This window comes from Tachypleus tridentatus, chromosome 7, assembly GCF_004210375.1.
Source record: "Tachypleus tridentatus isolate NWPU-2018 chromosome 7, ASM421037v1, whole genome shotgun sequence".
Lineage (NCBI taxonomy): Eukaryota > Metazoa > Arthropoda > Merostomata > Xiphosura > Limulidae > Tachypleus > Tachypleus tridentatus.
In genome coordinates, this window is record NC_134831.1 from 139,896,715 (window position 1) to 139,922,591 (window position 25,877).

The 25,877-nt window shown below is 35.3% G+C and overlaps 1 protein-coding gene across 1 annotated transcript in view; it reads right to left on the reverse strand.

Annotated features, from left to right (window-relative positions):
- Positions 1-25,224, reverse strand: part of LOC143256737 (guanine nucleotide-binding protein G(o) subunit alpha) — a 93,297-nt gene extending 68,073 nt beyond the window's left edge. The window contains exons 1-2 of the mRNA XM_076514352.1: positions 24,446-25,224; positions 24,074-24,116 (exon numbers count right to left, since the gene is read on the reverse strand). Coding sequence (XP_076370467.1) covers positions 24,074-24,116; positions 24,446-24,563 — 161 coding nt within the window. The 5' untranslated portion in view covers positions 24,564-25,224. The remainder of the gene's footprint in view (positions 1-24,073; positions 24,117-24,445) is intronic.
- Positions 25,225-25,877: the final 653 nt, after the last annotated feature.

The window sequence follows — 25,877 nt, forward strand, 5'->3', positions numbered from 1 at the left end:
TTATAATAAACTTGAATCTCAAAATGATCAATACTGACAACACAAAAAAGTACTTCGTAAAACATAACTCAGGTATTTTTAACAATATTTAAATACATCTAATCCACTAAAGTTAACCAAACATATTAAATATCTCACTCTAGTCATTCTTAGCAAATGCATACATTTAAAAAATTGGAAATACTAAGAAGTAAGCAGTAAAACAATGTATATCTGTTTGTTTTGTATTTCGCGCAAAGCTATACGAGGTTATCTGCGCTGGCCGTCCCTAATTTTGTAGTGTTAGAGAGAGAGGAAAGGCAGCTAATCTTCACCACCCACCGCCAACTCTTGGGCTACTCTTTTACCAGCGAATAGTGGGACTGACTGTCACATTACAACGCTCCCACGGTTGAAAGAGTGATCATGTGACGGTGTGACGGGGATTCGAACCCGCGACCTTCAAACTGGGAGTCGAACACCCTAACCACCTAGATATGCCGGACAAAAACAAAGTCAATCGTTAAATTGTGGCTTCTGCCTTAAAATTTGAAATATCTGTATTATATTACTTATTTTTCCAATACAAATATACTTAAAAACCAAAATTTAGTAGCTCACATACTTTACACTTAGGTCGTTTTGGCCATAGCCAACCCAGGAAAATAAGTACCGTTAAGTTTATATATGTATTTAACACGTTAATCACTCAAGTTGTTGTGAAAAACAAACAACTTATATTGACAAAACCACAATAGACTTTTGTTTAATTCCTCTGGCCGTGTGTGAAGGAAATATGCAAGAAAACAGAAAAGATATATTGTGTCAAAAATTTTAACAGAAGTCTGATCACACACAAGAATGCTCGTTATCAGACTGGTTTAGTCATTATATGAATGCTACCTAACAACACATTTAGTTCCGGTCATTCATAACATCCGTGATTAGAAATGTTAATTGTTGCATAGTACGCGAAGAAGACGTTTTCCACTAGCAATTATCTTAAATGACTGAAATAATAAATGATTAAACTGTGTTTAAAAAGTATCAAGATCTAATAAAGGAACTCGGGCAGACTGAAGTATTAATATTATAAATTAGGGCACGGGCTGCTCCCCCAGGTATTTTGAGCCTTAGCTCACTAACCAATCGTCCGTTGTAACGAGATATCCGTATTATGTTTGGCATTAAAAATGTTCGGTCATTTGGCTTCGGCTTGATGTATTTTCCTATCGCCCTTCTCGCTCCGTTAAGTCGTCATTTGCGATAAAAATGAAACGATTACAGAACTCGGACCATCAGTTGTGCTTTAGATAATATATGGATAGATTGTACAATTCATAAAAATACCAAAAATATGCACTTAAAGTAAGCTCCCCCCCCAGCGGTACAGCTAAATATCTGAGGACTCACACCGCTAAAAACCGGGTTTCAATACTAGTGATGGGCAGAGCACAGACAGCCCATTGTGTAGCTTTGTGCTTAATTCTAAACAAAAAGAAATCTTAAAGTAAGAGCGAAAATGCATGTGAATTAGATCAGAACATATAAACGAAAAACACTGTAGTAGTAAAGAAAAATGTTTTAAAAATATAACTAAATGAATTAATAGCGACTGGTATCGTGGATCAATAGAACCTGAGTGTGGAAATGATGTGGGTAAGTGTGTATTACACGCGTGAGTGTGTGTAATAATTATTATTTAATTTAGTGTAAAATTAGAGATAGCCATGTTTATGAATCTACTTATTTTTATGTCTCGAATAAAAGTACTTTGAAAGGGAAGACTCCAAGAATCGGCATGGCCAGGTGATTAGGGCGCTCGACTGCTCATGTAGGGGTCGCGGGTTCGAATCCTCGTCGTATCAAACATGTTCACCCTTTCAGCAGTAGGGGCTTCATAATGTGATGGTCAGTCCCACTATTCGTTGTTAAAAGAGTAGCTCAAGAATTGGCAGTGGGTGGTGATGACTAGCTGCCTTCCCTTTAGTCTTACACTGCTTAATTAGGGACAGATAGCCCTCGCGTACTTTTTCGCGAAATTCAAAACAAACAAAGAGTCTGATAAATACTGTACTCTAATTCTTCTTATGAGTTTATAAACTTTCATAAAACTGCGGATATTACACCAGTATACGCACGCGAGACACTTTCTGTCTTTGAAATATCTTTTTATGTTTCTTTTTTTTTTCCAAAGCAACACAGTTTTTGTTCATTCTGGACGACAGTCCCGGCGTGAAAAAGAAAGTCTTTTTTAAAATATAAACCTATGATTTTTATGATACATTTCCAGCTATGTAATATAAACTTTCATATCAAAATTTTTCTTCATGATGTATAGATAATGTTTATTACACGGTTACTGCTGGCCAGAGCAACTCACATATATATATACTAAATACATTATCTGTTACTATCGAGACAGTGGTAGCCTAGAATGGTTAGCGTACTGCACAAACGATGCGTTTCGTACTTTGGGACTTTGGATTCGTTATCAGAGCTATGGTCAGATCTCACTCATATTAGAGTAGCCTAAGGACTAGCAGTGGGTGCTGTTGACTAGTTGTCTTTCCTCTAATTTATTAGTTTCAAATTAGGGACACCTAGCGTAATTAATTGTTTCGACCAATTCTAATTTATTTGGCCTTTCTTGATTTTAAATACAAAACAGCCTTAGCTTTTTTTTAGTTTTTAAACGTTTACTTGGATTATAAATTCAAGCTCTTTTGTTCAAGAATGATTGTAATGTTTCGTGGGTTTTGGTGAAACAGCTAAATTTTCAGTTATAAATACAACACCATCAGGGACTTCATGACTCTATGACATCAGAGATAAAATAAATAAGTTATATAAAAATGTATTCGCAAAGACATTTGGTACCTTATACATTTGAATAAAAGAAGACATGAAATGTTTCTGTTTGTTTTTGTTGTTGTTGTTGTTTTTTTCATATATGTCAGTTTTCAAACTACACAGTTTGGTTTGTTTTGAATTTCGTGCAAAGCTACACGAGGGCTATCGTCCCAATTTTAGCAATGTAAGACTAGAGGGAAGGAAGCTAGTCACACCCGGCTACCGCCAACTGTCGAGCTACTCTTTTAACAACGAATAGTGGGATTGAACGTAATTTGTAACGTCCCCACGGCTGAAAGGACGAGCATGTTTGGTGCGACAGAGATTCGAACCCCAGCCCCTCAGATTACGAGTAGAGTGCCTTAACCACCTGGCCATGCCGGGGCCCAGAATAAATAGAACATTTCATTTCCACTGTTATTTAATTTTAATGCAAGGGCTTCGGAATTATTACAAAATTACACTGTTGAGCCTTAATAGTTCATTTACCGATTTACGTAGGTTAAAAAAAGTCGTCGTAAACAATAGTAATACCAGATAATGTGTACACCACAGTTAAAACTTAAAATTGCTGCCCTTTATTAATTTCCTCTAATAGTTTCAGCTAACTGAACATTATCGCGGAGATCCAAGGATGAGCGTGGAAAGTAATGTAACCTTAATTTAATATTCTTAGTATGGTTCTATTTTTAACCGAATAACCCAACTGTTCGACTGAGTTTTTCAAATTCAAACCATAGTAAGTTATAGAAATTGATACTTATACATCAGAAAAAAGTGATTTTGCTCATTTAAGAAACAACAACAACCTATAAATATCATTAAATAGTCTCTAAAAATAACTTGGGTGTTATTAAAATTAAGAGAATATGTTTATTTGAAAATAAAGTTCAAACAAACTAATTTCTTCTGTGTATTCTGAAGAAACGTAGTTACAACATAACAACACCCTCTCCACCTTTCCATCCTCAGAACAAAATTGGTTCGGCATGGCCGGGTGGGTTAAGGCGTTCGACTCGTAATCTGAGTGTCGCGGGTTCGAATCCCCGTCACACCAAACATACTCGCTCTTTCAGTCGTGGAGTTATTATAATGTGACGATCAATCCCACTATTCGTTGGTAAAATAGTAGCCCAATAGTTGGCGGTGGGTGGTGATGACTAGCTGCCTTCCCTCTAGTCTTACACTGCTAAATTAGGGACGGCTAGCGTAGATAGTCCTTGAATAGCTTTGCGCGAAATTCAAAAACAAACAAATAGAGCATCTAACCAACAGAAAATGTCAGGCAATAAAATATTGTTAATTCAGGTGGCGTTGTGACTTAATTATCTCATCAATCCTTGATTGATTACTGTGACTGTCGAGTTACGCCACTCTTACGAGGAGTACCAAAATACAAAAACATGCTTACATTTAAATAGACATGCTAATTAGTAAATGAATGCTTGATAGACGACTTGCTCCCTTCTATTTCTGTGTGTGAAATACTACTCAACAGGTGCTTAATGTATTTGGTTTACATTTCATATAATACCGATTCCGGTCTTCCAAACAGGATGTCATGTTTACACACAAACCTGCCATGACTCATAGTTTGCTGAGTTGCCCCTGGATGCCAGTCTAGTTTGTTTTTAAATATAAATCTTAAAGTTTCTGTTACAGACATCTTACTATACAGATCGATTTCCTTTTCTTTCTTTTCTTTTTGAATTTCACAGAAAGCTACTCGCGAGCTATTTGTGTTAGCCGTCCCTAATTTAGCAGTGTAAGACTAGAGGGAAGGCAGCTAGTCATCGCCACCCACCGCCAACTCTTGGGCTACTCTTTTACCAACGAATAGTGGGATTGACGATAACATATATAACGCCTCCACGGCTGAAAGGGCGAGTATGTTTGGCAAGGGGGATGTGAATTCGCGACCCTCAGATTATTTCCTTTTCTTGTAGATATACATCGAATATAAGTTTTTGTTTTATTTTGCGCAAAATAATAGGAGGACTATCTGCGCTAGCTCTGTCTAATTTAGGGGGGTTAGAGGGAAGGTAGTTACTCATCATCACCCACCCCTAACTCTTGGGCTACTCTTTTACTAACAAATAATGGGATTGATGGTAACATTATAAAGCCCCGACGGTTGAAAGGACAAGCATGTTTAGTATAACGGGGATTCGAACCCCCGACCCTCAGATTACGAGTGGAGTGACTTAACCACTTGGCTATGACGGGCCTGAGTATAAGAGAGGAAAGGGAAATAAACTGAAAGGATAAGAATATTTTCATCCATCATCACTTCACTTAAGGCGTCTTTCAGTTGCAGCAACTTCAAAATTAGTTAGAATAAACATAATATTGAAGTTACATCATTCAACAAAGCACCGTAACTCTTCATAAAATGCTGAATCTGGGGCACAGTATAAGTTTAGATTCTATTAAAGTACCTTAAAGTACACCAAGAAGGCTAACCCCATGTTTACTTTGAAGTAATTCTAGACTAAAATAAATAAAGTTAAGTAATAACTTGTCATATAAATCCCAAATTGCAATAGAATATTTTTTATATACTACTCCAACGTACACAATATTATTAGATGAACTTCCGCAGGGTTCCCAAAAGTGTCGTGTTTCAAGAGCAAGAAAAATAAATAAATAAAGAGTAGGTTTGGTTTTTGGAATTTCGCACAAAGCTACTCGAGGGCTATCTGTGCTAGCCGTCCCTAATTTAGCAGTGTAAGACTAGAGGGAAGGCAGCTAGTCATCACCACCCACCGCCAACTCTTGGGCTACTCTTTTACCAACGAATAGTGGGATTGACCGTCACATTATAACGCCCCCACGGCTGGGAGGGCAAGCATGTTTTGGCACGACGCGGGCGCGAACCCGCGCCCCTCGGATTACGAGTCGCACACCTTACGCGCTAGGCCATGCCAGGCCAAATAAAGAGTAACAAAGATTTTTTTTATTTCTTGTTTTGAAGTTCATATGTCATGCTATGTTATAACCAATAGAGTGCATACTTTTTCTCGTGAATCATGGCACACGCACGCTTTATTGAAACCACAATACAAGTTGTAAAGTGAAGCGTTTTTTGTGTGATGTCATTTTAGTTTCTACTGACTGACTGGCAGAAAACATATTACATTATAATGGTGAGAGAGGTTAAAATAGGGTATTTGTGCTACTACGTAATTTAGAATTGCAACGTTAAGCGTTCCTTATGTAACATCCTTTTGGTGTCTATTCACTGACTGACAGACAACATATTACTGTATAGCGGTGAGGAAGATTAAAACAGATTAATTCTACCTAATTTAATCTTGCCCCGCCTATTAACTTCGACTAATGACCTTATTTTTAACGTTATGGTATTTATTTATTACCATTTATTTCAAAACATGATTTAAAATTTAAACTTTTTTCTCGTTTTGCATAAAAAAATTATGCCTTATCTTTTAAACACAGTCCTAGAATTGCAACGAACAACTAATTTCGTATAAAACTAAGTTATATACAAAACACTATATTCTACCACACTTCTTTGGCTCCCTTATATCCCACTCCTCCCGTATTTACCCCTAGACTTTTAAAGAGCGCTGAGCCTCTTCACCCAATTAATAATATGATAAAATTTCCTTAAATTAGGCATCACGACTGCGACTCTCGGCGAGCAAGATTAGTTAAGTAAAATTCTTCAACGTTGAGATTCGTAAAAGATAAATTTAATATTCTCTATACCAGGGTGTGTGTGTTTTCTTATTGCAAAGCCAAATCGGGCTATCTGCTGAGTTCACCGAAGGGAATCGAACCCCTGATTCGTAGACTTACCGCTGTATTATCAGGGAACTCTCCCTACCAGGGAATTTTCTGAAACAAGAACACAATTTAAATCTTTTAACGATCAGTTGCTACTACATAGCTTAATATGAATTAAGCTTAATATTATCCATAGCAAAGATTCTTTTTGAGCGAGTAAAACTAGTATTGAAAATCCCTTAAAATGTGAGCCGATATTGAACATGTTAATATAGATTAACGTTAATCCCGTGTCTACCGAGGATTCACAGGACAAGTTACAAAAAAAGTAATTGAAGTCATATATGAAATAGGCTTAATACAGACACCCCTCACTAATGGATTTCATTAGTTGAGTGACTTAAGCAGGTAAAATTCCATAAAGATGAGTCGGTGATAAAAAGAGTAATAGGGACGGAAATTAACTTAATCCGATCTCTGACAAGAGTTTTCTTTGGATAAATACAACCACTCGGTTACTACCAATTGTTATCTTCTAACCAAAAGCGAAAACAGGTTGGTGAATGTCAGTGATTAAACAAACAATGAATGTCATTGCTCCAATCTCGGGAAACGATGAAATTTACCATTACTGATAAGAATTCCCAGCTAACCCTCCCCCTTTGGCACAGCAGTATGTCCATGGACTTAACGAAGCTAGAAATCGGGTTTCAGTACTCGTAACGGGCAGAACGCAGATAGCTTCGTGCTTAACTCCAAACAAAAACAAAATAAGTCGCATTGAAATGTATAACTGAAAAACAAAATTTATTAATATTTTCGATCTCTCAGTTCGGTTTAGCTACTCGTTATCTTTAGATCCTGTTTTTGCATGTCGATGTCAAACACCATCATTTTATTTGTATATTATTCCATATGACGTAAATTAAACTTTTAAAAGTTCTACCTTCAACCGCTGGCATGTAGAATTATAGCTCAGCGAAAATAGGCCCAAACCTCACCAGGGATGTAATGTAAACATGGCCGACTTCTGGTCGCCGTCCTCCTGCTTCTACACTAATAAACATGTGTTACTAAGTATAACTTCACTTTGAGGGCGATTCACTATATTTGATCACTCACGTTAACTATGGTCTGAATCCAAACACAAAATGTACGTTAAGAAACATTAAGTGTAAAAGTCCTTGTTCACACCTTGTATGTCACATGTATGTATATAAAGTATAGTGCATTATATTTGTTACAAATGGACTGAATTTTGTACTACGAATAATCGTTTTTTCGTGGATAATACTTGTTATAGGAAGTATACTTATCACTTACAAAATACTCTTACCCACGGTTAGTGGTTGTCACGTAGACTAGGTTTGTTACTAATAGTCATAATTATTTTGTTACTGAATATACAATCATCACCTAAAAAGCTCGTAACCAGAGAATATGAACGTTTGATTCGTATAACGGACTCGTGCTTGACATACAATTTATTAGAAGTTGTTTGAATACTAACCTAATTCCATGTCACATTAAACATGCTCGCCCTTTCAACCGTGAGAGCGTTATAATGTTACGGTCAATCCCACTATTCGTTGATACAAGAGTACTCCAAGAGTTGGCGGCGGGTGGTGATGACTAGCTGCCTTCCCTCTAGTCTTACACTGCTAAATTAGGGACGGCTAGCACAGATAGCCCTCGAGTAGCTTTGTGCGAAATTCAAAAACAAACAATACTAACCTAATACCCGTCAGAAATGACTAGAGAAAGAAGTGCGTTAGTAATTATGAATGACTGATAAATCTTGGACAAAACCAAACTCTTATTCAAAAAGTTCCTTTAGTACAATATTTCTAGTAAATACGTGGGTTCCAGTGATTGTCTCTTGATTTCCGTATTAATCAATGAGCACTTTCAGGTGTTCTTATTTTTCGAGTCCTGCAGAAAGTTACCTAAGGTTATCCGTGACCAAACACAAGCTCTGGCAGGAATATGACAAGATCAGGCGAATAGATATCACGTCAAAATTATGTCGTAAGTTCAACTTCGTCATTTGGAGAAGACAATTTTTTGAAATTGGAAAACGTTTTCCGGCGTAACTCTACGATTTAACGAAGATATTTTTCGAGATTGCGTAAAAGGTGCGATTTCTGCATATTTTAGTCCAAATAGATGTTTTTAATTTTCGATCAACTGTAGACTACTCGCTTCTGATTGACATGAAACCAAAGTACTTAATTACGCAATACGTTTTATGGCATCAGTGCGTGACACACAACCGGATATTCTCTGTGTTTTACAGTATTATATTTTGTCGTCGGTCTACCGTGCTAAAATGTCAAGTTGGTGAAAAAGATCGAGAATTGCCTGTTTTTTGTGCACTTATGTGCATCTCATTTCAAATATATTAAAACAATGAACTATTTTGCTTTTATAAATCTTCAAATATTTTTATCTTGAACAAAACATTTGTAATATGCAAAAAAACTAAAAACATAAAACATTAAAGACGAAGGAAGGGTGTCTAATCTACACTATGTCGTCCTTTATTCCTTGGCATTGGCCCGGCAAGACCAGGTGGTTAAGGTACTTGACTTTTAATCCGAGGGTCGCGGTTTCAATTTCCGTCACACCAAACATACTAGCTCTTTCAACCATGAGGTCATTATAATGTAACGATCAATCCCAGTGTTCGTTGATAAAATAGTAGTTTAAGAGATGGAGGTGGGTGGTGATGACTGGCTGCTTACCCTCTAGTCTTACACTGCTAAATTAAGGACGGCTAGCGCAGATAACCCTTGTGTAGCTTTGCGCGAAATTTAAACCAAACTATTCTTGGCATTATCGTAAAATAAAGATAACATTTGCACACTAAAATAAAGATAACATTTGCACACTGCAGTTTACATAAAATCCTAAGAATTTCTTGGCTTTATGAATCTCCGTTGAGATACACACATACACACACAATAAATGAAGCAAAATGTTTAATTAGTTCTTCATTATCGACATCGATAAATCTGAGTTATAAACAGCACATTTTCAAGATAACTTGATTTATATGCATTCTGTCGAAGTCATTTCATTGTATAGTTTAATAATGTTTGCCTGCTATTTCAAACCTTCAATGACGGAAAATCAGAATACACGTGAAGTAAAACTGTATTCTAAAGACGGCTGATATGGATATTAAAACTTTAATTAAAATAAAGTACAGAACATACCAGCCGTCTTTAGAATACACTTTTACTTCAAGAGCGTTTCTCGTCATCGTGAAACGTATATATTTGTCCCAGCGAAGTTTCATGCATAACCAAAATATTACATGAGGGCATAAACCCTGAAAAATAGTTTTAAAAATCTGTCCAGCTATTCTTCCACCATAACAGAGAGCACAATAAATATAAACTAAATGCTTTATCGAACCACTGTAACTTTGTACTGATTCACTGAACAATTATGTATCGTCAGAGGTTTCTTGAAGAAACACTTCACTAATTTATCATTTCACTTCAGTGACTTAACTGCGTTTTCAATACTTTGGAACGTATATATATATATTATTTTTCCTTTTGCCAGTTTATAGCCAATAATCTGTATTTCATGTATTAAAAAAATAGCAGCAGTGATCATTGGACAATGAATACTTTTAGAAATACGCGAATTGCGCTAAAAACATGAAAAAAAGTAATTCTCCAAATTAAAAAAAATAATTTTACCTCTCCTCCGAAGGTTGTTGTTTTCAATTAAGCACAAAGCTACACAATGGGCTATCTGTGCTCTGCCCACCACGGGTATCGAAACCCGGATTTTAGCGTTGTAAGTCCGCAGACATACCGCTGAGCCACTGGGGAGCTCCGCCGAAGGGATAAATGTTTTTGTTGAAGAAGTCCCCAAAAAATTCTGAAGGCTTACAAGGTTAAAAAACAGAATTTCAATACCTGTGGTGAGCACAGCACAGATAGCCCAATGTGCTTAAGTACAAACAAACAATTTAGAATCTTCATGGAAGAAGCTAATTTATTAAAGTGTGAAACCTAATACATCTATGCAGATTTGTAATAATTATTTTTCATAATCACCTATCAAAATGAAAATATTCATGAACTCTATTACGTTCTTAAAATTGATTATGTCTGCACGCACACTACTTACAATAATAGGAGATATAAGATATAAGTGTAACGTCTGAAAACAAAAGTCAAGTTCTGATCACTAATCGAACACAAATAAGAAAACATTTGAAAACGAAATATGTTCTACAACATGTAACTTTAAGCCTAAATGTAAAATACTTGATTTATGCATACATGTGCCCCCCGTTAGTACAGCGGTATGTTCACGGATTTACAACCCTAAAATGAAGGGTTCAATTCCCCTCGGTGGGCTCAGCAGATAGCTCGATGTGGCTTTGCTATAAGAAAACACACTTTATGCATACATGATAACATAAGTCTTTTATCCATACCAGTGAAATACCAAGCTTTTATCTAATTTGCTACGAGAAAATTTCCAGAAAATAATATCTTTAACAATTCATATATCTTGATAGTTAACACAAAACTAGTCATGACTATATAGACTTCTAACACTGTTAGTATGTTTTTTCTACACGTTTTAGTATTACATTTTAATATACTTCCACTTTCATTGTTTCATGATTGATAACAACCTTCGCTTACTTTAAACTTACATAATTACGGTAAAAGTTCGCATTTCGTAATTACATATTTATTGATCTTGAAACATATTTATATATATATAATACAAAACATATTAGCATTATATTATGTTTTGTTATATATATATATATATAGCAGCATGTTAACATTATGTTATGTTTTGTTATATATATATAATTAGCAGTTAAAATTATGTTATATACATATAGCAACATGTTAACACTACGTTTTGTTATATTTGTATATATCCACAGATAAATCTTGTTGGTGTATTGGTTATATATATATTTATATTAATTCAAGAAGAAATTACTACTACTACGCTTACGTAGATCATTGAGGCAGTTTCTATATAGGATTATAGATCACGAACTTTTTGTCTTCTCGTTTATTGTTAGCATTATGAAAAATAATGAAGGGGAGGCTGTTATAATAATGGAAATAATTTGCTTTGCTGAAGTAATGTGTATTTGTTAAAATCAGTAATTCTTAATACATGTTATTTGAACAACCCAAATTATATCCATCTATACGTGTATATATATTATCTCTCCGACAAACGTACTTCCTTTATCCTTTATCTGATCCGTCTTTGTTCCTTTCCGCCAGAGGCACTGCTGCAGCATGTTTGCACAGCAACTTAGTTGTTGGGCAACATCACAAGTAGGTAAGTACCAGAAAGTTAACAAAGAAGTATCGACCGTTATCGAGCTAAACGAAGTAGCAACTTTTTGATGTGGCAGACAGCCAAACAGTGTTGACCAGTCGAACAGTTTCAAATGAAATTAATCGCGTTTCTTTTCAGTAGCACTTAGTAAACCGGCGCTTTGAATGTGGATTTTTATCCCGAAAGTTTTCCAATAATCAAGGATCGACCTGCATACACATAATGAGATCTATCACGCAACTCGAAAGTACAGGCTTCTTATCGTAATGTTTCAAAGTTTCAATTTAAAAAAACAAACAAACCCCAGTGTATTAATATGATATATATATATATAGGACTGTGTGTGTGTGTGTATTTATATAAACAAAGTATGTGTGATATACTTCAAACGAATATTGTTTTTTACTTGGAAGCGTTTTAGCAGTTTTGAGGCTGCTCTTAATTCGAAAGCATTTCTTATGGCACTAATGGACAGAAAGCAATAAACGCTGCACACAATTTTATATTAAGAACTTCGATTGCCTCGTGTGCACCTAATACCAAAAAAAAAACTTCCAACAAACTAGAAAAAATAGTCGATAGCTCAAACTTGATAATACTTGGAATATTTTTGATTCATAATTATATGGCCAGCTTTAACTATCATTAAATTATACGCTATAGATTATATATATAAATACATCTATCTACATACTAACTTTGAACTACATATATTATACATCAAAGCTCTCTCCATGCGAAAGTTTAAACACAAATCACTGAATGGTTTTCAACACACTATGATCAACAAGTGGTTAAAAGTAGTTAATTTTAAGGAATCATTCTATTCGTAACAAATTGCTACTATTCGTGTTTGAAGATTACCGTTTGTTAGAGATGCTGTAAAAACACTCCTTGTGTAGAACAACACAGTTCATGTGAGCTTTTCAATTTAACCCGACTTTGCACTACAGTTGTTTTAATAGGTTCGTTTCCTTGTGTACACTTTCGGAATTTATCTTCGAGAGAATTGTGTCGGACATTACTGATAAACAATAAAATAAAAATATTATGTTAATCTTTCGTTTTAGAAAGAGAAAACTGTATCGACTCGGAGAAATGTGTGCTTACAAACCTTTGTAGGCTTGTAGAATACGTATAATCACAAGTGCTTTTATTATCTGTCTGATTATTACAAAATCCAATTAACCCAGGAACGCGTACTTAAAAGCATGACTACATTACAAGCTTATAAACTTACTAAGATGAAACAATGTAATTAAAATTTAAATTGGAAAAACTGAACCGGTGGCTCAGCGGCAAGTTTGAGGTTTTGGAGTACAAAAATTCAGAGTTCGTTAACTGCGGTGAATAGAACTCATTGTATGGTTTTGTGCTTAATAACCAAACAAACATACGAAATTACAGGTTCTTCTAAATCAATCACAAACTTAAATGAACATTTTACTCTTCGATTTTAAACCAAATAACTTGCTACGTAATTTAATGAAATAAGTAATAATTTGGGCAGCTTTTTTCTAAAACTACATCAACAATTTTCAACACACCTATATATGTGTATGCAGGTGTGTTTGTGTGAATATATTAACTTACACTAATATATTTTATCTGGAACACTACTAAAATATTCCACAATTACCAGTGCTAAGGACGACACCATAGTTTGCGCCCGAAGTTGTTGTTGTTTAGTTGTTGTTTTTTGTTGTGTTTGCCTAAACATTTCTTCATTGTTTTGACGAAGTCTGTTGTTTATTCTCTTTTTCTCCTTATTGGTGTACTCAGAGACACTATTTAAAGATGTTATATTTGAATTGAAAATAAGGCAACAACAACAGATATCTTCATATATAGAGAGGGAATCTTAAAAATACAAAACTTCGGTTCCCATCTATAGAAATGTTGTTATTAGTCTATAAATGATGTCACAATCATTCGAAAATCAGTTGTTTGCCTCACAACAGTGATAACAGCATCGCACGAAAGAATCTCAACTGTAACAGCCCGTGTATTTTTAGGAAACCAAATTATATTATAATAGAATATTTCTTATTAAAATAATGTTTGATAAGTTAATAAGGAAAACGAAAAGCAGGGTCGTTTTTGATAAGTTGATGCCACAAATGACTTGTAATAAAGCTTCAGATATTTAAAAAGCGGAAAATATTTGGAAACGACGCTAAGAAATGACGTTTGAGAAGCTGAATTTTTGTGCTTAAAATTCAGAAATGTTTTAGTTTGATTCCTACAAAAATAACATTTCTTTTTTTTGAAATATATAGATAAAAATGTTTTCATTGTTTAATTGTATTTTACTGGAATATAAAGTTTTCAGATGTGTTTAAATCATAATGAATATATTTCGCTTTTCAGTCTTTTTTTAATATGAATTTGAGGGGAAAAGGTTGTCAGAACATACTTAGCATTATGTGGTCAAGCAGAAAGCTACTCAATGGGCCATTTGTGCTTGCCCACCACGGGTATCGATACTCGGTTTCTAGTGTTGCAAGTCCGCAGACATCCCGTTGCGTCACATATTTTTTTGTTTTTAATTTAGTGAAAAGCTACGAAAGGATTATCTACGCTCGCCATCCTTAATTTAGCAGTGCAAGTCTAGAAGGAAGTCAGCAGTCCTCACCACCCACTGCCAACTCTTGGCTAATCTTTCACCAACGAATTCTCAATTGTTATTTTTAATAACAAACATATAATAGATAGACACACACTCGATATACATTAGGCATATTACTAATAAGAACTTTTTTTCAGCATTCACTAAAACTTTCTGTTTCTTAGAAATGGTTATTTTATAATTTAATCCAACTTCGATTTTACTGACTGGTGGTAACTGAAACCTATTAAATAATTCGTTTCTTGTTTCGTGACACTTTATTTTCTTCATCCTGTTACTTCTTCTCTGACTTTGAGAGACACAAACAAAGATTTTACGAAAGAATTATTTTTAACAACTTTCCTTTTAGTGTAACGTGGGCCTTAAGTTCTTGTTGGTGCAAATTAAATTTTTAGAAAATGGGACTTTCAAATCTCGAAATTGTATAATAATTTTGTCAAGAATAACACATTTGAAACCACAAACTCCTAGCAACATTATATGATAAATATTCTTTAAAACTATTTTAACTTTCTACCCAACGTGGGATCGACTGCTTTTTAAAAGTGTGACCAATACAGCGGTACCTCGGTTCTCGAACGACTCCCTTCTCGAACAATTCGGTTTTCGAACATATTGTTTGAGAAAAAAATGTCTCGGTTGTCGAACATAAACTCGGTTCCCGAACCAAGCTGGCTGTCGTGGTCCGAACCCCCGAAATAACCCGACTGATGACCCGAACGACCCTTCGACCATTTTCGGCCCACGCCAAGTTTGCCCGAAACATTTTACCCGCACCTGTCGCTCAGTCCACACCCCCGCTAAAATCTGCTATGAACGTTCTCGTTTTTCTTTTTTTTTTTTCTAAATATTCTGATTAAATAAGCCACCACGGGGTCAAAGAAGGATAATGAAAGCTGCAAACCAATAAGAAAAGTTGTTAGAGCCACAATAGAGGTGAAAAAAGATCTCATAGCGAAGTATGAGAGTGGTGTTCGCGTGTCTGACCTTGCTACACAGTTTGGTATGGAGAAGTCTACAGTCTGCACCATACTGAAAAATAAAGAGGTCATCAAAGGAGCTGATGTTGCAAAAGGAGTGACAGTGCTTACAAAACAAAGATCACAAACAATGGAAGAGGTAGAAAAACTGTTGTTGATTTTGGTAAACGAAAAACAGTTAACTGGTGATAGCGTTTCTGAGACCATCATTTGTGAGGAAACAAAGCAGTTGCATGCTGACCACCTGAAAAACACATCTGGAAGGAGTGCTGATACAAGTGATACCTTTAAGGCTAGTAGGGGGTGGTTTGAAAAATTTAGGAAAAGAAGTGGCATACATAGTGTGGTGAGACATGGGGAGAGTGCCAGTTCTAACAAAGACGTTGTTGATAAATTTGTTATGGAATTTAAGGGCTATGTAGAAGCTGAGGGTTTTATTCCCCAACAAGTGTTCAACTGTGATGAGACAGACCTCTTTTGGAAGAAAATGCCAAAGAGGACTTACATCACCGAGGAGGAGAAGTTACTGTTAGGACACAAGCCAATGAATGAAAGGCTAACTCTATTGTTATGTAGTAATGCAAGTGGGGACTTAAAACTTAAGCCTTTGCTTGCGTACCATACTGAGAACCCGAGGGTTTTTAAGAAAAATAATGTCCTGAGAAGTAAACTAAATGTCATGTGGAGGGCTAATAGTAAAGCATGGGTAACCAGGCAATTTTTTTATGGAGTGGGTCCATGAAGTGTTTACCCCAAGTGTAAAGAATACCTCACGGAAAAACACTTGACACTCAAGTGATGGACAATGCACCTGCTCACCCCCAGGCTTGGAGGACGGGTTGGTGGAGGAGTACAGTTTCATTACGGTGAAGCTCTTGCCCCTAAACACGACTCCTCTCATTCAGCCCATAAACCAGTAGGTCAGATCGAACTTTAAGAGACTCTGTACCAAAGCACTGTTTCAAAGGTGCTTTGAAGTGACCTCTGACACAGAGTTAACCCTCAGAGAGTTCTGAAAAAATCACTTTAATATCCTCCACTGCTTGAGAATTATAGACAAAGCCTGGAGGGAAGTGTCTTTGAGGACCATGAACTCAGCCTGGAAGAAATTGTGGCCAGACTCAGTAGCAGATAGAGACTTTGAAGGCTTTGAGGCTGAGCCTGTTGTCGAGGATATTGTCTCACTAGGCAAATGTATGGGCTTGAATGTGAGTGGTGATGATGTGGAGATGTTGGTGGAAGACCACAACACTGAGCTCACCAAGGAAGAACTCCAAGACCTTCAGAAGGAGCAGCAACAGAAGGCAACTGAGGAAGTATCTTCAGATGAGGAGGAGGGAAGGGAGGATCTTCCTAGTTCAATAATCAAGGGAATGTGTAGAAAATGGAGAGAATTACAAAGTTTTGTGGAAAATTTTCACCCTGACAAAGCTGTAGCAAATCGCAGCATAAACCTTTTCAATGACAATGCCATGTTTTACTTCAGAAACATTTTAAAATGCAGGCAGAAACAAACCTCATTAGACAAGTTTTTAGTGAGAAATAGGTCCAATGAGTCTCAAGCAGGTTGTTGCAGTGCAAAGAGACAGAAAAGAGAAAGAACCCCAGAAGGAGAGTTACCTGATTTTTTTATGGAAGGTGACTCTCCTTCCAAACAATAATAACCCTCCTACTCTCCACGTTCCTCACCACCTCTCACTTACGCCATCAGCTCTCCTCAGCACATGTAAAGTGCAGTTAAATTTTCATTTATTGTTTTTTTTATTGTATTTATAGTTTTTATGGTTGACTTTATGCATGTAAGTATTATTATACAGGTATAAATAAGCAATATGTTTGCTTAAAATGCTTCATAATGCATAATTTTAGGAGATCTGTAATGAATTAATTTAATTTACAGTATTCCTTACAGGAAAAATTGATTCGGTTTTCGAACAGCCTTCTGGAACGGATTAAGTTCGAGAACCGAGGTACCACTGTATCAACTTTTTATTTATATTGATCATTAGTCAATTCCTATCAGTTAAAATACGCCCAAGTTAAAGTACTCGTAAAAAATTCACAGTGCCAGTTTACTTGCAGCATAATATATCTAGTTCCTAATAAGTAGTATATTACTTTCATCACACCGACTATTACATTTACGTTTTCTTTGCTGTTGTTTTTTTTTATTTCGCGCAAAGCCACTCGAGGGCTATCTGCGCTAGCCATCCCTAATTTAGCAGTGTAAGACTAGAGGGAAAGCAGCTAGTCATCACCACCCACCGCCAACTCTTGGGCTACTCTTTTACCAACGAATAGTGGGATGACCGTCACATTATAACACCCCCACGGCTGAAAGGATGCCCATGTTTGGTACGACCAGGATTCGAACCCGTGCAGTTACGTAATCTTAGTATTATAATTTCTTTTCTTGGTTACTTATTCCAACTTACTGCTACTATTGTAATTATCCTTTTTGTTCTATAAAAAAATACGTTATGGACTACACGACACTCATCTGTTTTTAAATATCTGTATTTCAAATAGGATAGACCACACAGGCGGGTACAATGGGTGATAAATATTTGGGGTTACGTAAAGCAGTGCCATATTGAGTGCATTTTTTACTTGTTTATTTGTTTGAAAGCGAAGTCACAATGAGCTCTCTTCTGTAACTACCAAAATAAATCAAATCCAAAATTTTAGCATTGTAAGTCCGAGTCGAGCGCCTTAACCACCTGTCCGTGCTGGGTATTTTACATTCTCGTTAAACAGAGTGTTACTTGTGCTGTACCAATCACAAATATCAAAAACCCGGTTTTTAGAATTATAAGCCTGCAGACTTACCGTTAAACCACTAGGGGAGGGGACTAATAGTAAACTGAATACAAACAAGCATTCGACTTCTAGTAATGTCACAACTGAACTTTTTAAATATTCAAACTTCCGATGTTTCTATTCAGCATCCGATTATACCATTTGCAGAAATATTAGCAGAAATAAACCACTATGGCTAAGGTATTATACGTGAGTATTAAACACAAACTTAATAATTAAAAAAATCTTTGCAACCTACGTCATACCTTTCCAGTTTTAACAAATATTATATGCTGTTCGTTAAGTAATAATAAACTTGTTGTTTTTAACCCACAAGTTGTCAGAAACTGCAAGAAATGGTCCATATTTTGTGTACGTAAAGTGAGTTTTGATGTATCTAATTATTACCACATTCTTGACGAGAACGAGCCAACAGAACAAATGTTAAACCATTCGGTCTCTGTCCACTTACTTTCATTTCTACTTGACTATTATGTTTTCCATTTAATCCTTGAGAGCGTTATTATGTGGTAATCAATCTCACTATTCGATTTAGAGTAGTCCAGGCGTTGGCGATGGGTGGTGTTGATTACTTGTGTTCCCTTTAGTCTTATCACTTCTAAATCAGGAACATAAGTTGCTCTTGAGTGGCTTTGAACAAAACTAAATACACACACCACACAAGGTCAAAATCCTCTCTTTATTTTACTTATTTTATATTCTTATGTGAATGGCTGTTATTTTGTTCGTCGTTGTTTGGTCAACTCATAATTTAGGTTATAAATCCATTATGTTTTGAAGATGTCACGCGTATCTTATGTAAAACACTGTTACATCAAGTAGTAATCTATATATAGCTCAAATAAATGTAAGTTGTATGTGTACGTGTAAATTTTGTTCGTAATTATGAGTGATTTTTAAAGAACACATACGTCACTGAGGCAGAAAACATGCAATTTTTAGAATGTAAAAATATTGTAAACGAAGTTATGGGTTTGAGCGGTAGATACTTAACAGCTCGCAAAACATTTTAATTTAACAAAGTTTTGTTTTGTTTGTTTTTTGAATTTCTCGCAAAGCTACACGAGGGTTATATTAGGACCGTCCCTAATTTGTAATGTCAGACTAGAGGGAAAGCAGCTAGTCATCATCACCCACCGCCAACTCTTGGACTACTCTTTTACCAACGAATAGTGGGATTGACCGTCACATATAACGCCTCCACGGCTGAAAGAGCGAGCATGTTTAGTGCGACGGGGATTCGAACCCGCGAACCTCAGATTACGAGTCAAACATTTTAACCCACCTGGCGATGCCGGGCCTATTTAACAAAGTAACTTTAAACATATTTTTTCACTCGTACACATGAAAGTAATGAGATACAGCCGTCTCATGGACTCACACTGGTGAAATACAAAAATAACAGTAGAAACAAACTTACCTCTGAAGTTACTGAGCTGTTATTTCGAAACAAGCTATAAATGGAAACTAAATATTTGATAATAAAGTGAGATGTGATAAACTAATTTTTATCCAAAATATCTTTATTTACTTTGAATAAAATAAAGTATCTTTCAAGCATAGAATGTTTAAAGTCCCAAATATCATTTTTCATCTTTTTATTTAAAACTTTTATTGTGAAGAGTTAAAGCTCTTCTGATGTTTAAAATGTTTACATTCGTTCAAAATCTCGTTTTATTTTGTCTCACAAATGTGAACGCTTCTAAAACAATTATACAATATTATTGTTATTTTGTACAGTTTAATTCAAAGGAATTTGTGTTAAAAGAACCTGTACTTTAGTTGTATAAACGAAATATGCGTGGAAATGTTGACAATTATCCACTGTTATTATTATTTTCTGTTTTTTAACTCACTAAATAAATGTATATACACATGTAGAATTCACTGGAGATTTACGTTGGTAAACCTGTGCACTGTTTGTTCAATCGAAATATTTTGAAATGTTATTTTTTATAAAATAATTCTTTAAATTAGGAAGTTAACGTGTAAAGTACGCTTCTTTGCGCATTACATTTGCTACGAGGATTAACACTTTATACAGGGGCAAGTCAGAATCGTGCGATATTGTCTTTGTTTCGCTCAAGTAGATGTAAGATTTTCCCTGATATTACGATACATATTAACTGTGGATTTTATATTATACTAATACATTCAATGATACTTTTAACCTTTACTTAGTTTTCGGGGGAAAAGTGAAAATATAATTCGAAACAACCTTGCATGATGAAATTTACTAGAACTCAGTATGTTTGATTCTATGATTAAAAACGTCCATGAAGTGTATACGTTAATAAAGTTGAAGTTTCTAAGAAATATTTGTGTGCGTTGATAGATAAAACTGACGTGAAATACTTGAACAGCTATTTTGGTAGACGACGATATCAATCAATACATCTGAAATGACATAGCTTGATATGTAACAAAGACTTTGGTATGTTTTCCATTCGTTCTGGTTTATTCTGCACAGCTGTAGCATTGGATTAAGCGGGTGCAGGTTTAGTCACGTGCTTTGTAGGAAATGCACCTGTATGAGCAGCCACGAGGATAGCAAACGCTATTTACTGGTGAAATCTAGGCTTCTTAAGTGTAAAACACACGCATGCAAATTTACAAATTAAGGCAAAACTGTAGTAACGACAACGATTAATCTTGTTCTTGAACTACTTTCTGATGCAATTTAGGTTAGATAACCCCGTTACTCCCACAAATATATATAATATTGTAATGACTCTACTAGCTCTTGATAACATTAGTAACATACATTTATTTGATACATTTTTAACAAAAGCTGAAATTTCTTTGTGAGTTTTTCTTGCCAATCAATTTTTGTTCCTAAAGTAGTCAACAGTAAAAAGTAGCGCTATTTAATCGTAATTTTCTGTCACGCAAATCATTCAGAAAGCTTATAACCTGAATGTTTCAAAAGTTATTATCAATATCTACTTCCATCACTGTTCATTTAAGAAAATACATGTAAGCGAGATATTTTGAACTCAAAAATCTTTAAGTATAGAATTCGTAATCAAAAAGTTTATTGCAGGTATCTGAAAGCGTTTGGTTTATTTTAAAACAGTAAAATAATTCATAGTGTGACAAATATTTTCTTACCCGTGGTTAATAGACTAGCCTATATTTTTACCCATCACAAAAGTTACCAACATTATTTAATATTTGTAGTTTTGCGCGAAATTTCAAACACACCGGATTTTACTTTGAGTATGGTATGAAAAAAGTATTAAGCCGCATACATATATCGCTTTTTTTTTCACAAATTTAAATCGTGTTTACTTGTTTATTTCTCTCTCTCTCGTTTAGCACTAAGCAGTAAACTGCTGGGTGTAAGACGCTCAATAAATACTGACCAAAACAGATACAGATGATACTTAATGTTGGTAAACGATTGACATACTGAGTGAAATTTAGACGAACGTCTCATGAGACACTTTTACTTCATAACGAAAGCATTATGTGTGACATTTAAATTATTGGTATAATATTTATTGTTAATAATCCATAAAGTCGAATGTTTAAAAATTTAGTTACGAGATATCCTCGAACATTCTAATGTCTCGCCAAATCACACTTCGTAATTCAAATAATAGGTGTATTAGACCAATGACTAACTGCTTACATAAACGTTCCCTTCAAATCACATAAGATTGATAAATACAGTAATAAAACTAATACCGTATTTTTGTAAATTATAAAACAACTGAAGGGTGAAAAAAGGAACAGAATATTTTTTAAAGTATAGCTTTAATAGATATAATAAAGGTTCATTTACCGAAACACGAAGTTTGTTTGTTTGTTTTGAATTTCGCACAAAGCTACTCGAGGGCTATCTGCGCTAGCCGTCCCTAATCTTGTAGTGTAAGACTAGAGAAAAGGCAGCTAGTCACCACCACCCACCGCCAACTCTTGGGATACTCTTTTACCAAAGAGTAGTGGGATTGATCGTAACTTTATAACGCCCCCACGGCTGAAAGGGCAAGCATGTTTGGTGCGACAGGGATTCGAACCCGCGACCCTCAGATTACGCGTCGAACGCCTTAACCCACCTGGCCATGCCGGGCCCAAAGACGACGTAACAAAAAATCTGACGATTCATATGAGAACGACAAAAAATGTTTTTTGTGGAATATTAAAGTTCGTTTAAAATATAGAACAAAATAAAAGCGTCATGTATAAAATGATACAAAACAATCTACAGGACGTAAAAATACAATCACTCACAGTGTAGCCTCTGAAGTTCGCTAAATATAAGCCATACATTTCAGCTTATAAATGCCTATTTAAGGAAGCCTTTCGTAATCTAACGTTTTCACTGTGACAATCCACAAACAAATCATTTGTAGCTATTGCGTATGAAATATTTTTTGAAGCCAATTTCTGAAACTAGGATTTTCATTTCGTATATACTGATTGAAAATCGCTTGCTTCGTGTAGTCGTTCATAACAGTTTTTGCTGTTTCTAAATCATTTATTTTAAGACTAGTTATAAATTTTATGTTATCTTGCTTGTTTACTAACTAACCATTCACAGGTAGTTTAAGCCTAAAGATAGCGAGTGACATTGCAAATATTATTGACAACTAAAATGTAAATGGCTTAACGTTTATCAACTCTATTTTGAAAATAACTGACGCTATGAATGGTATACGAAAACAAAAAGGTTGCTGATTTTGCGACCTTGAAGCTTTCGAAAAATAAATCAATATTTGTCTATGTCACGAAATAATTATTCAAACCTCTCTTTTAAGAAAAAAATATATAATTTATTTAGTAAAGTCGATTAACATTTAATTACTAATTATAATGTGATCAAATTATGCTCTTTTTCGGGACTCAGCCCAGTGCAAAAAAAAACAACGGAAGAAGCATATTATGAAAATGTTTTCAGAAAGTCGCAGAAATTTATAAATACAGCAAAAAGAAAAGTCTTATTGTGTTGTGTGTGAAAATAACCCTACAAGGTATATGTGAAATAAGAATATTTACTCAAGAAAGATTAATGACGCGATACATCATTTGAAAAAAAAAACTTGATATTGAAGCACACAAAAAGTCCCCTTCGTTAGAACATTGCAGCTTCGACTATTTGGTGTCCCTTACGGCCATACCCGCTCATCTTGCGGGGCAGCCACTCTCTAGGCGTCGTTTTAACATGGCGCCAGCCTTTTCGATCGATTTCTATTCACTCACCCAAGATGGCATCTCCGGCTTTATCGCTTAGCTGTTTCCGTGACAGAACTTTAAGTGAAAAGTAAATGTTGGTTACCAACTTCTTAATACACTTCTCTATCTATAAATGTTCATTGTGATTTATAATGCTAGATTCCTGTTAGGTATTTTCCCGTATCAAACTCGTAATTACCGCACAGCGCAATAACATCAGGGATAAAACCTAGTTCCATAAATGTTGTATTACTTAGGTTTTTTCGGTACAAAATTCCGTACGATTCCGCCAAATTATTCTGATGACCACAGTATCAAGATAAACCGTCTATTTTCAATTTTAAAATGTGTTATGGCTTCAAGCCTCTCAAAGTAGGCTTTGTTAAAGACTTGTCCGGCTCTAATGGTGTGACCACGCCCTAACTAACTACATACCGCACCCAACACCAAGGTTTATTATAATTTTTTTCTTTTCTTAATATTCTACTTTTAAGTCTAGCTAGTTATAATTTCCTACCAAACAAACATTCTGAATACTCACTTCATTTGTTTTACAATAGTGCTTTTCCCTGATTCTCCGGCACCTGTAAATGAGAAAAAAACAAAAAACAGTGCTTGTTATAACTCAAACATATATCAGCATTGTTGTTTTCTATACCATGCCCCTTTGTTCAGGGTATTTGCAAGAGTGTAATACCTATAAAAATAGATATCGGAGAGTTTACGTCATCAGATATCCTTGACGTAATTATGAAAAAAACGTAATAAATTGTTTATCCTGAATTACGATTATTTTAATTTACTACCACATTTAGAGACAGTATTATACTGTTCTTTTTTTATATGCATTTTGCTACCTTTAACACCTTATACCGAAGAAATTTCACCATGCGATACAGATGATGCGACTTACCTAAGAGTAATAGTTTTATATCCTTGGCAGCTTGTATCCCGTCCTCCTTCAGGTTTTTCTCAATTTGTCTACTACGGGCCATTGCCGCCCGCTCTTCGGCGCTCATAGCACACCCCATGGCGGCGGCAGCAGTCCGTGGTTTCCCCTCACACACTACTCAGTTCGGTGACACCTATTGAACACCGGCTTAAGTCACCACTGGCCGCCGTCCCCTGCTACACAGTCCCTCACACACACACACACACAAAATCAGGTCCACAGTTATCCTGTGGATGCGTACCAATTTTTTTTTCTTTTCTCCTCCAGTGGTAACGACACAGTAAAAAAGACTCACAGTCTCCCGAAAGGAATCTGCTACGATATGATAATGAGAAGAAATAGCGAATCGAGTTGACCAATCACAAACTAGTATAGCCTACCCAGTTTATGGTTGCCATGGTCCTGCATCATGAGGTTTGGCGGGGAACATGACGTCAATAATCCGTCACCAGCTGCTCAGAAACACTGAACATATATAGATAGCTTCAACTGACCTTTCACATATAAAACTATTCACTGCACTGTTATTTTAAAATCAAACAAAATTCACGGGAGAGAATATGTTACTATCATTATCCACTCCCTCTTTCCTTAAGCAATTATGGAAGTATCGTGTAAAAATATGGCATTACAATCAGTTAAACCACAGTATTAACACATTAGCTCTTGAGATACTTACGAAGAAAGAACCTTATTAGCGTCTCTCTCCAGGCTACATGGAAGCTTATTTGCGTCTCTCCGTAGCCTACATGCGCAGACGTTTAAGAACACGCTGCTCCACCTATCAAAAAAGTATAGAATGAATCGCATAATCGTTTTTTTTTTTTTAAGTAACAAGCATAAATTTTAAAACTATTGTTATCAAAATAATATTCTAACTTTTTTGGCACCAGTTGTTTCGTTTGAAAGTTTTATGCTGTTATATATTGCAATTTTACGTGATAAGTTAATTATGCTCAGGATTATTTATTCAGGAGTGTACTTTACCAAGAACCTTGACACATATAAGTTACACAGTTGTACTTTAAAACTTGTAAGTTAAAAAATCTGATAACGTATCAAACTGCAAAATCACGTCTTTTTCACAAAAACCAGCTATCTTTCTACAAGCGCCATCTGTATAATAGAAATTATAATTTGTAATTTAATATATATATTAAATATTTTTTCAATAACGTTTCATAAGTGATTAAAGCAGATTATCACAATATTAAGATTCAGGACAAAACTAAAACATAAAAAGACTGATAAAAACTCACATTCGAATTCTTTAACTGTAACTGTCATTTTTAAATACCAGAAAAGTAAGTTGTTGCTTCGTGTGTTTTTGTTTTTTTTTAATTTCACGCGGAGTTACTAAAAGGTTGAATGCGCTTGTCGTCCCTAACTTAAA